A 14,623-nucleotide genomic window follows, 5' to 3' on the forward strand; every position below is an offset into this window, starting at 1 on the left:
TACGAACATGATATATCATGTTTAGGTGGAAACTAGCGAGCTAACTTCCTGCTAACTTCTAACTCCGTTGAATTTTATACATTCTGTTTTCATGAATGCCTGGATGTTAAACTTAATTTTTACACCCGATAAAGCAGCAACGCTGATCATTTTATTAAAGATGAAAGAATTTAGACAGTTTTTAACTCTCAGTGATGCTGCAGTGTTCGTTTGACTTTGGGACCTGAAGCCAACGGAGTTTTGGACCCAGATTATTCCACGAGGCTCCTGATTATGGTAGCTGTAAGGCTCCGACAATCCACCAAGCGGTGTGGCTCGGTAGCTTACCAAAGTGGTGCTAAAACATTTTCCACAGATTTTTGAGCGCCGTGTACCAAATCAGTTCGAGGTCAGTAAGCACAACTAGAATTCATACATAAGGCGCAGTGGATTATAAGACGCACTGTTAAGGATTTTAAGTGTGCCTTATAATGTGGAAAATACAGTGCATGTTTTACTTATTATGGTCATTCTAAGAGTCACGTAGGAGGATTCTCCAAGATATTGGCTAATGACTTGTCAATCACAAGTTTCTTTTGTTTTTTGTTGGTTTTTTTGGCCAGTAAGCTTCACAGTCAGGTCCACCCCTCACTTGCCTCATCCAGTTTCAAGACCTCTAGGTGGTGACACAGACCTTCACTCAAGACTTGATAATGGGTCTTTGCTAACTTGTAACAGCTGCAGTCAGACAGAAACCCAGAGCAATAATAATTTTGCAAAACTTAAATACTATTTAGGCTTTGCGCTTTTCTATTAAGAAACTAGAAGCCTTTCAAATGAACTTTCCTGCATTTTGGTCTCCTGGTACAGGATTTGTAAATTCCTGAAAATGTAGCATGTGAGCGTTAGAAGTGAATTTGCCCCTGCCCCCAACACTAAACTGCTGAGTTAATCTCTAAGCTGTTAGAAGAAATTTGTGGAAGCAAGTTATGCAAGCTCCTCATAAGTGTCCAGCCGTGGCCTGAGTTTCAAACCCAGAACTGTGTGGCTGGCTTTACAGGAACAAAGCCAGAAAGAATGGAAAGAGATATCTTGATATGGTTGAGAAAAACAGAAATGATGGTCAAAAACTGGAAGGAAGTGTGTCCTTTTTTAACCACTGTTTTGAATTGATTTCACTGTTATGTTTAAAAAAAAAGATCCCTGAAAGCCTGTGTAAATATTCGTCACCAGTCAGTTCAGTTCTTCAAAGTCCAAACAGACCCCGAAACTTTCCAGGAAAGCAGCTGCATTCTCCAAAAAAAGAGGAAAAAGACAAAGAAGACAGAGTGTATTTTGGCACTCTGCTGCAGTGACTCTGGGCAAATATGATGAACACATGACTGTGAATAAGAAAAATGAAGTATTATTTCAAAATCGGAAAATGCAAAACCTTACGATGTGATCTGTGTGTGTGTGTTTAGTTTTTTACAGAATACGGACCAGACTACTCGCTGGAGATCAGTCCGAGCTGTAGACCAGACCGCAACGACACCAAACACCTGGACCAGGTCATCAGCACCATCAAAGGTGTGCATGTCATGTGTATGTGTTTGGGTTGGATGCACAGGTGTGCCTGTTTGTGAGGGTGTGGAGCGTAAACAGGTGTGTGTTTGTGTTGCACTGAACCCTGGCTCATCTGAGGCCCTTTGGTCTCTCCACGGCTCTTTTAAAGTGCAGTTTCATGTGTCTGCTCTTGTTTCTATACGTCTCTGTGTGGGATGAAAGTATGTCATCTTCTCTCTTTGTGTCCTCTCTGTGGCTTTTTAACGTCCTTTTGTATGTGTGTGTGAATATGCACAATATGTCTATGACCCCTGCTCGAGTCTGGCTCTTGATACATGTGGTATTTTTTTTCCTTTTTCTGCATCTTCCTCTCTATATGTGCCTTTATGTTTGTATGTTCGTGTTCCCGTGTGTGCGTGCAGCCTTGTGGTTAAGCCTGAAGTCGGGTCTTTGGTCTCAGTGCTGACAGCCCACAGCTCTCAGGAGAAATCGTCCAGCAGGGTGAAATTTAGGCGAAAAGTTGAGCGAAGGGAGAATTATTGTAAGGAGGTGAGGTCAGGAAACGACACGTCGGCAACCATGTCAGACGTTTCGCCGCACACAGCCACACATCCGAAAAGGAAAACAAAATCTGAGTTTGATCATTCGGCGTCTCCGGGGTATAAAAGTGTGAACCGTAGAGTGACAGGAAATCCTCCTTTCCTTCCTTTTCCTCAGTGAAATCTTATATTTTAAACAGCGGTTATCCATTCTGGTAAGTTATGGTGAGGTGAGTTACCGACCAAATAAAAGGCACTCACAATATTGTGGGAATAGTAAAATCCTACCAAGATCAGGTCACGTCACAGTGATCCATGTCGGAAAGTATAAAACAGACTAATAATTATCATAGTTTCAGTGTGATGGAAATGGATTTATAGTAGGACACACCACAAAAAGTAAAAGCTTTGAAAGTCATTGTCTGCACTCTTCTTCAGTATTACCAGCGTTTGCTCACAGTTATCTTTACAATAGAAAAGAGAAAGAAGATATTTATTTCATTAGCAAAAAACGTCTGTCCACACGGCATTCGTTCATTCAGTCAGCATCAGGTGGCAATGTTTAAATGCTTAAACTGCAATTCCTGTAGGCATTGATCCTCATTGACTCCAGTGTTAAGATGCCCTGCGTTAGAGGAGAAATAAGCATGCTTACAGCCTGTTGTGGTCTCTATAGTTGTTTGGTGGATTTTTATACCAGTTTGTTTTCGGACTGACATAAGGGAATGTACAATAAGGTGGAAAAACTCAAGGTACAAATATGTTTGTCCTTGGAAAAAAAATGACCAAACCAAAGAGACCAAGGCTCAGTCATAAAGGGCTGATGAGGTTTTATCGTCGCCCCGCAGGGCGGGCAGGTGGCATGGACACCCAAGTTTGCAAATGTGAGAACTTGAGGATTAAGTAATATGGGATTTTTAAATTCATGCAATAGGTGCAGCTATTAAAAATCTCTGACAATTTAATTTCAGAGACCTCGGCCTGAAGGTCAACTTCAGAGGTCAAGTTTTCTGAAAGTCTTGTGAAGAAAGAAGGAAGTCACCTAGGAATACCACACCTGCATCTACCAGAAGGCAGGAGTATTACTGGCAGCCGCCAGTATTTTTTACCATGATCCTCTACCCATCTGTGGCTCTGAGAAACTCTTTTTATACCCTATCATGTTACCGACCTCTTGCCAATTAATCTAATTAGTCTCATCCTAATCTCATTTTAAGTGGAGGTTCTGTGATGTAAATCAGTGAAAGTGAAAAATAGCAGGCAGCTAGCAACCAAGTCGTTTCCCATTTGTCATTCACTGCAGCTAAGCCCCCAAAAATTGTAATTCTTTCAGAATTCAGTGGAGTGAGTTACATAAAATCCACCCACCTGTGCAGTTTTATAATGGGTAAATTGGCTATAGAGACCGCAACAGTTTTTTTTATTGTTTTTTTTTCCACCATGTTTGTTTATTTCAGCTCTAAGGCTGAACTTTTTAACATAGAAGTCTACAGGGAAGACGGTGAAGAAGCTTCTCAGATGAGAGGTGAAACGTCTTAAACCAACTTAAAGAAGTCCAGACGCTTTTCTTTGCAAGCTCCTCCTTTGACTACGATGACCTGGATTACTGAGAACCTTCACAGACATACAGGGAATATGTCTTCTTCTTTTAAGTCTAGAGGAACAGCTCTTTTTTATATTAATGCATTGGCTTCGTTTTCAGTCCTACTTGGTTTCTACCTGTTAATGCTCTCGGCAATCATCTGCCCAGTTAAGTCCAAACTCAAATCCACTCGCTGGAAAGGAAGTTTGTTTATGGAAATCTGCGGATCAGTGTGAATGGAAATCCAGAACAGAGAGAAAATTGTGCGTTCTCAAATTTTTACCCTCAGTCGACTGGACATGGTATCAATTAGTATCTAAACCTTCATACATTTAAACAAGTCATCTGACTGTAGCAAATGACAAAAAGCCTTCTGGACGTGGAATAGGTTTATCCAAACAGCATTAAATCCTCAGCTTTGAAAAACTTCAGGTCACATCAAATCAGGGGAGGCGAGGGGGGATCGGGAGTCTGTTTGCCGAAATCCAGTTGGTCTGTTGGCTCGCATTAAATCATCACAACTGGAGGGGCTGAAAGTATCGCTCTTTTCCAGTCATACGGCTTTTATTAGAGCCAACAGAGGGAACCGGTGAGTGGACGGATGGAGGGAATAAAAGGGAGAATAAATGAATGCAGACGAGCCAAAGATGAGAGAAGCAAGTGAAGTTTATGTTTGGCTCCTGCATCCCATGTGCCTCCTCTGTGTTTGATCAGATCCCTCATTCACCGTTAGCTCCCGCTGAGGACAGAAAATGAAACGGTTAACTCTGTCAAGTTTATACTTTCGGCTGAATTCTGACGTTTCTACTTCTTAAATTTATTTTAAAAACTTCTGCATACATTTTGCAGTTGAGCTAATTATGTTTCATTTTTTATAAATCCAGAGAATTTCCTATCCCTTTTTCCCTCCTTTCTCTGATCTCTCTCCTGGTTTCAAATTGTCAAATCTGTTTTATGTTGCTTTTTTTGTTTTCTTTTTTTCTCCTCCTCCTCTGTCTGTCGCTTCTGCTCTCTGTCACATTTATTGTTACCACACAGCACCATAATCCCAGTGGGCAGTCTGCGTGTTACAATTTTAAACACTGGATGTTGTCTGTTTCCCAAAAAGAAAGCCCAGCGTGTTTGCTAACTTAACTTATGCACACACACGAGCGCTGAATAAAGGATAGCCTACAACACACACACACCTCAAAGCAAACATGTCTGCATGACATCATCGGGCTGGATAAGTGTTTCTTGGGTTTGGAACAAACTGCTGCTTATAAACATCGGTTTCTCTGAGAAACTGGGCAGAGTGGGAGTGTACGTATGTTTGTGTGCCCACATCTGCTCTTTCAGCTCGCACGAATGGATACAAATTTTAAAGTGGTAATCTCCAAAAGCCACCGTCGCTCCGTTTTTCACTCGCCATGTGTCAGCTTCTGATCCCATATGTTAAACCATGACTGTACGTATGCATCGTGGCCAGTTTGAGCCCACAGAACACTGTCATGTTGGCAGGTATTTACAGAGATGCGAGGCGTACATATGGCTCATTTCATGAAAAATAAGACAGTGTGTCTCATCTGCAAAATCTCTCCTTCACATTATGAATGTTTTTACAAGTAAGGATGCTGTTTTCAGCATGATATCCCAGCTGGTGGTTGTTAGCACTGTTGTCTCACAGCAGGAAGGTCCCGAGTCTGACTTCACCATCTGTGTGGCGTTTGCATGTTCTCCCTGTGTTTGTGCTTGTTCTCACCGGGTACTCCGGGTTCCTCCTACAGTTAGGTTAACTGGTCACTGTAAATTGCCCATAAGTATGAATGGTTGTCTGTCTTTCTGTGTTAGCTCGGCCCAGGATGTACCCCACCTCTCGGCCTATGTTAGCTGGAGTAGCCCCCCTGCTACTCTGATAAGGACAAGCAAAGAGAATGGATGGATAGAGGGGTGAATCCCAGCAGTCATAGGCCCAGATGTGGGTACACCCTAAAATAGCTCGCCAGTCTATTCTAACACTAATATAGAGAGACAGAACCATTCACACCTACGCCCAGCTTAAACTCACCAATTAGTTTAACAATAATGTCTTTGGACTCTGGGAGGAAGCTGGAGTAGCTGGCACAGGAAGAACCATCTTTTTTTAAAATTATTATTATTATTTTGGGGGGTTTCTGACATGATGTCATGCGTACAATCTCAGTAGTTGTCCATCTTGAAACTTCAGCATGATGTGAAACAGGTATTCCCCAACATGTTGACACACTTTCCTGGAGGTTTCCAGCTCTCATTGGGTGAAACCGATTACAAAAAAGTTGTTGCAGCAAAAATCATCCTAGCAGTTGCTTTGGTTACCAGCAGGTTGCCACGGTTGCCTGTAGTTTCTCATGTCTCACATGTTTCACATGTCTGGAAAACCTTTGTACTATTGTCACCCTTCACTTACTAGTGTTGTCACATCAGAGGATTTGTAGCAACACAACCTAATTCATACCAGCACATATTCCCCAAATCAGCATGAGGGGTCAAGCTAGGTCAGGTTTTTAGCAAAAACTAAAATACTATTTGAGCTTTTTGTCCAGAAGCAGTTCTAAATAATGATTTTTACACTTTTAGCTCCACTGAGTCCTGTTCAGTGAGAACTATCCCACAAATGTCTCCTAATTTTCGGCCAAGTCTTGGGGTCGAGGGGGCAGCAGACTAAGCAGAGATGGCCTGACCTGCCTCTCCCTCATCCAGCTCCTCCGGCTCTTGTGGCCAATAAATAGAGTCCAGGTTTAAGGCGCTACGACGTTGGTGTCATTTTTCAGACCCAGACTGTCATGAAAGTAAAGTATCTCCATGCCACTTAATGAAAACTTGCAAAAACTAAAAATGTGAGATGTCAGCGTTTCTTACCGTCTTTGCAACCCAGTCCGTTTGCGTGCGTACATGTGCTGCAGTAGAAGCAACAATTGAAAACATTCAGATGTTACTCAGCTTTTCCTGTGGCTTCCCTCCCGTCACGCACTCGGAGGCTTTATTAATTAAAATGTGATTTTTATGAGGTGAGTGTCCAAGGCTGCGGCAGCTGTCAGGCTGTTTGTGCATTCACGGTTCTGGGTTTACAAGGCCAGTAGTGTGATTTCCCCAGAGAGTGCTTGTTTGTGTGTAAACTGCCAGCCTCCCCGTGTAACAGTGCCTTATCTGCACACTTCTGCAGGGAAATATTGCAGCACCTTTACATTTTGATTACGATTACGCCTTCAGTCGTTAATTCTCTACTCTGTTGACGCAAAATAAGATGCATGCGTTGCGGGAAAGAGAGATTGTACGAACACGCCTGTAAAATACACACAAACATGCACAGTATAGATGCTTCCACGGACGCTGTGATATGGAGTAAACATCAGAGCCCACGGTGGACTCTGGTAACTTTACCAGATTTAAATATCTACATCTGGAAAAGAGGGACAGGCACTTTTATCAAGTCTAAACCAGCCAAACAGCGGAGCCAGAATAAAGGAAGAGGGCACATTAATTACAGTCCGAATCTAATCAATATTTCTAACCACAGATGTCCTGTTGTTGAAAGTCCGCTTGTGCCTGCTGTTCCTCTTTTTGATGGACTTTTCCTGTTTTTAGCACACATCATGATTTTTGAGTTTCCCCTCGTCACAGCCGGAGGAGAGGAAAAAAACTGCATTGTGAGCAACAATTTCCCGTAAAATAAGTCAGCAGCTTCTCAATCGGGGTCTTTTTTTTTGTTTTTTAAAGTCGAGATAGTAGCAACATGACTCACATGTAGCCACACCTCCTTTTGTACCTGTAATTTCCTTTAAATGCCACCTGGCTTTAGTTAGATAAAGGGAAAGTTCCTTAAAATAAAAACATGCGACAGAGACACTTTCCTGTGTGAGGGCAACAAACACCTAAAATTAGACCAACTGTGCTGACTTCATCAGATTTAGGTGCGTGTGATCTGCTCCGTGCTCTGTCCGCCCTGTAGTCTCGCCACGATTGCCAATAATCAATACCATTGCCGCCAAGGCAGAGACGGGAGGAAGAGGAGGTGGTTAAGGTGCTCCAGTGAGGTTAGTGCTGTCCAGCCTCCATAATGCAAACTGTGTGGCCCCAGGACAGACACACACACACACACACACACACACACACACACACACACACACACACACACACACACACACACACACACACACACACAGCAAGCAGAGCCTCGTTCACACACAACAATGAATTATTTAGCCACAGTAGTTATTAACAGGATTGGACAGGCATCAGCTGAACACCTCACACATTATTAAAGTGTAATACAGTTCCACACCAGCAAATAGATCAGACTTTCTTATTTAATCGGATTATACAGTTCCAACCCTATCCAGAGCAATGTAGCATAACGCTTTTCATTAGCGGGGGTGCAGATTTTGTCAGTTTCTTTCACAGAGGAATTAAAGGGGCGAAGGAAAAAAACACGTCAATGACCAAAGTGAGCTGACTGATGGCCAACGTGCTTTTTGAATGTCTTTGAATTTAACTGAAAAGCAATCCATATCTAAGCTTACATGCTTCTATGTAACATTCAGTCGGATGAACACATCGAGGGTGGCTTGGGGTTCACATCCCACAAAGGGGCGCGTACTCAACTCTGCTGCTCAACCCATAAATGCATTTTCCTTACAAATGTGGTACCATTTAAAGTGACAAAGGGTTGCTACAACCAGGATATAATCCACCAAATGCAAATTTCCTTGCTTTTTGTGCTAAGTATGCATTAGTATGTGTTGCTTTTCCTTGTGGAGTCTGGCCAGCATCAGCACCGCTGGCACAAACAGTCCTCCTCCTTTGCATCCACACGCCTGTGAAAGATGTGGTTGCACATCACTGTGGATGAGTAGTGATGGGTTGGATTACTCTCACGGCCAGTCGTTGTCTACAGATTTGTGCCCCCATCATTCATGTCTGCGTGTCGTAAAATAGCGAGGCGAAGAATAAAACGGAGAGGACGCAGCCCCACTAAGTGGCGGGTGGCGTCGCAACGTCTTAGAGCCCACAGGTGAAAATGGGTGTTTAAATGTTTAGTCAACTGGTCATTAAATGTGTTTTATGTAATATAAGCATATACAAAATGAGGAAATGGATAATTGGCCCCTTTTATTGCTGAGAAAGGGGAAATAAAAACATTAGGCTTAAACACTGGCAATGCCACGGTAACCAAGTCGCTCTGTTATTGTGGGGTTATGTTAGAAACTGCTGGATGACCACATTGTGGCTCTGGGAATGTTTTTTTTAGGCCAGATGACCCCGTGTTTGTGTTTTCTTTCTCGAATCGGTGACCTCATCGGAGTAAATCAGGAGGCTGATTTTCATCCCAGCCTCCGTTGGTGTAAGCACGTCCAAAAGCCTCATAAGCGGGATACTTTTTAATCTGTTGACATTGTAGCGTTTATTTAAACCACCAGTGGAGTCTCAGCATCCAGACGGGGATGGGGAAAAAATAAAACCCCAAAAACAAATTTAAAAAAAAGTCCACGCCAAATGTTGTAAACGGCTCATTTTTTCCAAACTGTTGTTGTCACTGCAGGGAGAGAACATGACAGGCCCACAGTGACAGCTCCACAATGGCCAACAAACAGGACATCCTCCCTCAGTGCGTCAGGGCAATTACTCATCTGCAATCCATGCGTACATGCGTGTGTGTATGCGTGTGTGTGTGTGCGCGTGCAGCGTGTTTGTTTTGCCTCCGACGGGCCGTTTAACATGACAAAGGACAAACAAGGCGGCACTATTTGCAAAGTAAACCGTCGACTAGACTTCATAATGCAGCCATTGTGTCAAAACACTTGCTTTGTCTGCGTGTGAAACCAATCTGTGCCCTCATGCAAATGAGCTCCAAGTGTTGCTTACCGTTGTCATTTCCATATCGATTCCCCTTTTTGCTTTTGTTTCCATGGGAGTGACAGGATTTACCTCAGCCAGATGTTATTTAGCATTTTTATTGGCACGAGTGTGTGCTTGTGTGTCTGTCCTCCAGACTGCCTCCATCTTTGGTGTCTAATATGTGTGTTTAGCCTTACTTAATTTGATAAAGTTGACCCCCACCCCTTTTTTTTGTGTTTTTCTTTGTAGTTGTCTCATTTTTCTCTCGCTCTCTTTCTTTTTTCTTCTTACAGGGAATTTAAAGAATGTGGTTTAGGACTCAGCAGCCTCAACCTCCTCCACCCCCCCCCCCCCCCCCCCCCCACACACACACACAGGAGAACACACACCATGTTTCCAAACCAGGTCGACACTCTGCGACTTTAATGAAGACAATATGGAGCGGACCCCTTCGGCCCCGAGGCACGGAGCAAACGAGGGAGGGGGAAAGAGAAGGAGTTTTGGAAAACATTAGCTGAGTGTTTCCAGGGGAAAACAGTTTTAATAAGGGTTGGGGATGGGGAGGGATGGATGTGGTTGGTGTGCCAGTGTTCGCTGTTTTTAATTCTTTGTTTTTTGGAAACGGTTCACGTGTTTGCGTGAATGAGAGAGTTTATGGTATGTTCAGTGCGGTTATGTAAAGCTGGGTTACAGCTGAGCGTTCTGGTATCCAGAGGAGGGGGGGAGTGCATCGGTCAGACGTATTAAACCAAATGGAAAAAGCAGATTTTTCAGGAGTACGGTTTCACGGTCACCCCGCTCCTGCTGCGATTTCTACCCCTCGACGACCGATAAGCGTTAAAGCAGACGAGCGGCCGTGTTTCCCCAAAAGCACCGTTAAAACCTCGTTCTCGGTCCGAGAGGCCTGAAAAGTATTTGAGATGTCTGGAGAGAGAAAAAAAAAGCTGGAAAATAGCCGGTTGCACATTGTAGCCACATTGTTTGGAGCCCTGGGCAAAGTCAAACATCTGGACGGCGTTTGGAATTTTACATGGAAAATATGCAGAGAAAGTTAAAAAGGGTTAGTCTTTGGACAGGCAACAACAAAGATTACATGACCCTTAAGGAGAATTTAGATAGACACAGCAAACCCTGAACTGGTTTGATCTACTCAGAAACTGGGTTCCACAGTAGGACTGAAGAAGAAACTGTATTGAATGATCCTTTGTAGTTATGCTGGTACCAACTGAAATGCATCCCAGACTAACAAAGGTTTGGAGTGAGATTCCGGTCAAGTTTGTTGTTGTCTTTCTGTTGATCAAATGTTCATTTAATTCAAGCATCGCCCGTTTTAAACTGTTTTTATTGTTGCTGTCTTTTTCACATTAAACATTTTAAAGAATTGGCGTCTTTTGTGAAAATGGTTTCATACTGGCAGCCACATCTAATAAGTTCAACCCTTTGTGGCATGATAACTCCGCTTAAAAAATGTGTTAGAAACAAGTTGACAGATGGTAAATGGTCTGTATTTGTATAGTGACAGAACTAAATAGAAGCGGAAATGACCACTAGGAATCATTGTGATCATCGGAGACCAGTTGGCAACCTGATAAAAAAGGACCCAAAAGCCTAAATCAAGCTCCTGTTGATTTAACACTTTTAAAATCAAAATTGTGTTTAAAATGTGTGCCTTTTGTCCAACTAACAAAACACCTGAAATACCTTCATCTACCTGTCTTACCTGGATTAAGTGATATGAGAGCTTCCTCCTGCGACATGATGGAAAATTGGTTTTCTCCAACTGGTTGGCAAGTGGTTGCTAGCTGGTTGCTGTACCAAAAACCTCTTTTATTTGGTCGCTATCATATTGCTGCGGTCACGCCGAGATTGCAGTGAAGAAAAAAACTGTTTCTGCACAGAGCAATTGAATAAAGAGACCTAAAACAACTAGACTTGAACTAGACTAATATTTATTTCTGCTGTAAAGTTTTTAACATGGACATCTGTGGAGATTGCCTCCCTTTTGGAGCCAGCCTTTAGTGGCCATTAGGGGAACTGCAGAATTTGGATTTGGCTTCATTTTTAAGCTTCAGAGATTAACACCTAACTGTGATCCAAATACTCGACCCACTCGCTGACGTTTAGGAGTCCACATATCTTTTGTAGTGTAAAATGTGTCCTGATGCATTACAGGCTGACTGTTGATGACAAGTCTGTGCTTGGTGAGGTTTTTTTTATCCTCTCCCACACCCTCTTAAAAGTCACAATAGATTTATTCTGCAATGATTAGAAGAGTACATAAATATTCATCAAAACTGTATTCTCTGCTGGTCTTTGCTAAACAAACATGAAAACCACCATGTACAATAATTGTGCCTAGAGTTACACAATAACTGTTCCTGTATTTAAAAAAAACAAAAAAAAAACAAACAACATGATGAATGATCTTACCTGCTCCTCCCTTTAAATCAGCCATAGTTTTAACAGACACACATACTTCACAAAGTAAATGTATAGACTTCTTTAAGATGCCAAAACACTTCCAAAAATACAAGCCTGAGTGTTTCCATGTGTAACGTGCTATTAGTGATGTGGCAGAGTTATACTGCACAGTTTAACCACTGCACGTCAAACTACACGATGACCAAAATCCTTAAATCCACCTACTGAAACCGAGGCACAAGCTTGATGAAAAGCTTGGAAGATTAGACCAGAGTGAGTTTATTTACATCAGTTAAATGGAGCCTTCCTACGATCCTCATCTGGGGTGCTAAACTAGTGTTGAGTAACCAAAGGTAAACAGGATGTAACTTCTGGGATAACGTTGGCAAATTTCACCAGTTTATTCTGGAGCTCATTAAACTCACATTTGACAAGCTGGTTCTTAACCACAGAAATCATATTTTTACATGTAAATACTTGCTCACAGCACACCAACTTGCTTGTTAACTGCATGTTGTGTTTTCCTGCTGCAGGATGTGACTGAAAGTTCCAAAAAAGCCTCACAAATGGAGCTTTATTTAAAAAAAAAGTTTGTCAAACTAGTGTAACAATGGCAACATCAACACATAGGCCTTCAAATCCCTCATTAGCCACTTTCTAACATAATGTGTTTAATGCTCTTATTTAAAGCAGTGTTTTTAATTGTTCCTTCATTTACTTTTAAAGAATCAGCAATAACTGTTTTGAAAAGTCAAGAATTGAAACAAATTTGTTTTGTTTTTTCCACCCCTGTTCTCCTGTGTTTTGCCATGCTCACCGCAGACGTTTGTAGAAATAAAAGCCGGGAGCGCATGTTGTTGTCATGTGTCGCTGCGCCGTTTTAAGCAGTGATTTATGCAGTGCGGGCTGGTTAATAGAGGCTTTAATGGAGAGCGTTTGAAAGAGGAACCACAAATGTCGGGGCAGTTTCCTTTAGAAGTGATGTTCCCTAAATTAATGGCCTGGAAATTCACACCAAATGTAGGAGTCACCAGGCAGAGCTGGCATGTGCTGAGCAGAAGTGAGCACCGAGTGTGTGTGAGAGGATTCCCTGTGATCTTTATGAACACTGCTGCGGTCACCGTGGCGGTTTGAGCCCCACGTAGCCGAAGCAAATGAAACTCATTACACCGTTTACGAGTTCGGAAAAGCAGAGACGATTGAAATTCTATCTCATAAAGGCAGAGGGGAGAGGGGTTTACGCGATACCAGGCTCTGGCTGTAAACATGAGGGACATGAGAGACTTGTGTGTTTTTTCTGCTCCACAAAGTCAAATTAGAAAAGCTCGGAGGCCCTCGGGAGGATTCGTGGCACCGCTAGAATTCCTGGACTTCTTCTGGAGTTCTTATTTTAGGAGAAAGCTGGACCTTCTGCTTGTTTATTGTTGAGGTTTGCAGCCAAAAAAAATGGAAAAACTCCAAAAACCTTTTAAAGTGATGAACATCCTGGACTCCAGTGTTTTGTTGTTTTTAAATCTGAGTATTAGAAACCCAAACTTTCCCATGTCCTCATTCTGAACAAACACTTGATTTTATGTTTTCAGTTTTATTGTTTATTCTGCACAGCCAGGCTTTTGTAAAGTACCAAAATTCAATTCAACTCAATTCAATTTTATTTAGGGGGTGGCTGTAGAGCAGCTATTGAAAGGTTGGTGGTTTCCTGACTGCTCTTGTCTTTATGCCAAATACTAACCTCATGTTGCTCTCCAAAGCATCCATCGGAGTGTGAGCATGTGTAAATATTAGTTATACTCAGGTAAAGTAGAAAAGCGTTATATAAGAACCAGTCCATTTACCATATATAGCACCAAATCACAACAACAGTCACCCCATGGTGCTTTATATTGTAAAGACCCTGCAATATTAGAAAGGACCCCCAACAATCATGTAACCATCTATAAGCAAGCACTTAGTGACAGTGGAAAGGAAACGTCATGCATTACCAGGTTCAGGGAGGGGCAGCCATCTGCCGCAACTGGTTTCAAGGTGATGGGAAAAGAAAGGTTTTAAAAATATTGGATTGTGTGTTGAAGGGAGGTAAGAAATTAGGCTTTTGGAAGTTGAGTTTAAGAGTTAACCTACATGTCCTATCTCAGTGTCCTCTTATCCTAAACAATATAGGATCCTGAGCATGACAGCTGATCATTTTATCCCGAGATGCAAATTTTGCATCTAAAAACCTCAAAAGACATTCCAACAGAACGATTGGAGAGCCAGATATTTTCTCTACATATCTGTGAAGTTGTCCAGTTGGAGTTCAATGTGGAGACACAGGCGTCACGTGTGTTTAATGCCACAGTTGTATTGGAACATTTTTGGTTCATCCAGGCGAAGGACCAACAAACTCATGCTAAAGTGTTCCTCGTCCCTCTGTCCACAACTCACAAGAACAGCTACCCCTCCACGAGTGTTGGTTAGAACTGAATCAAACTGGTGCACATACCGGGTCTTCACTCAGACTGTGCTCAAGGTCATTGGATGTGCAGTGTGGTGGATTTTAGGATTTTTCTCATATGTTGTATATGTTTGATTTTTCCTCTGGTGATTGGCTCTTTGGGGGCTGATCAGCAAAGCCCTTGTTCTTACAAAGAGTCACCACCCTTCACAAAATGAGCTTTCCTCACATTAAAACATGTGACCAGTCACTGGATAAAATAGTTGGGAC

At 42.3% G+C, this 14,623-nt stretch overlaps 1 protein-coding gene across 3 annotated transcripts in view; it reads left to right on the plus strand.

Moving 5' to 3' along the window:
- hdac8 (histone deacetylase 8) overlaps positions 1–9,852 on the plus strand; it is a 37,680-nt gene extending 27,828 nt beyond the window's left edge. For 2 of the 3 annotated variants that reach the window (XM_085263954.1, XM_085263968.1), the window contains 2 exons: positions 1,443–1,548; positions 9,792–9,852. In XM_085263954.1, the coding sequence (XP_085120080.1) occupies positions 1,443–1,548; positions 9,792–9,814 (129 nt within the window). In that variant the 3' untranslated portion in view covers positions 9,815–9,852. Of the gene's footprint in view, positions 1–1,442; positions 1,549–3,034; positions 3,064–9,791 lie in introns of those variants that run through there. The other variant, XM_085263958.1, reaches the window with a different exon arrangement.
- The last annotated feature ends 4,771 nt before the right edge of the window (positions 9,853–14,623 follow it).

This window comes from Mchenga conophoros, linkage group LG3 (assembly GCF_057382185.1).
Source record: "Mchenga conophoros isolate Kocher_MC1m ecotype Shallow Benthic linkage group LG3, M_conophoros_male_GT1.1, whole genome shotgun sequence".
Lineage (NCBI taxonomy): Eukaryota > Metazoa > Chordata > Actinopteri > Cichliformes > Cichlidae > Mchenga > Mchenga conophoros.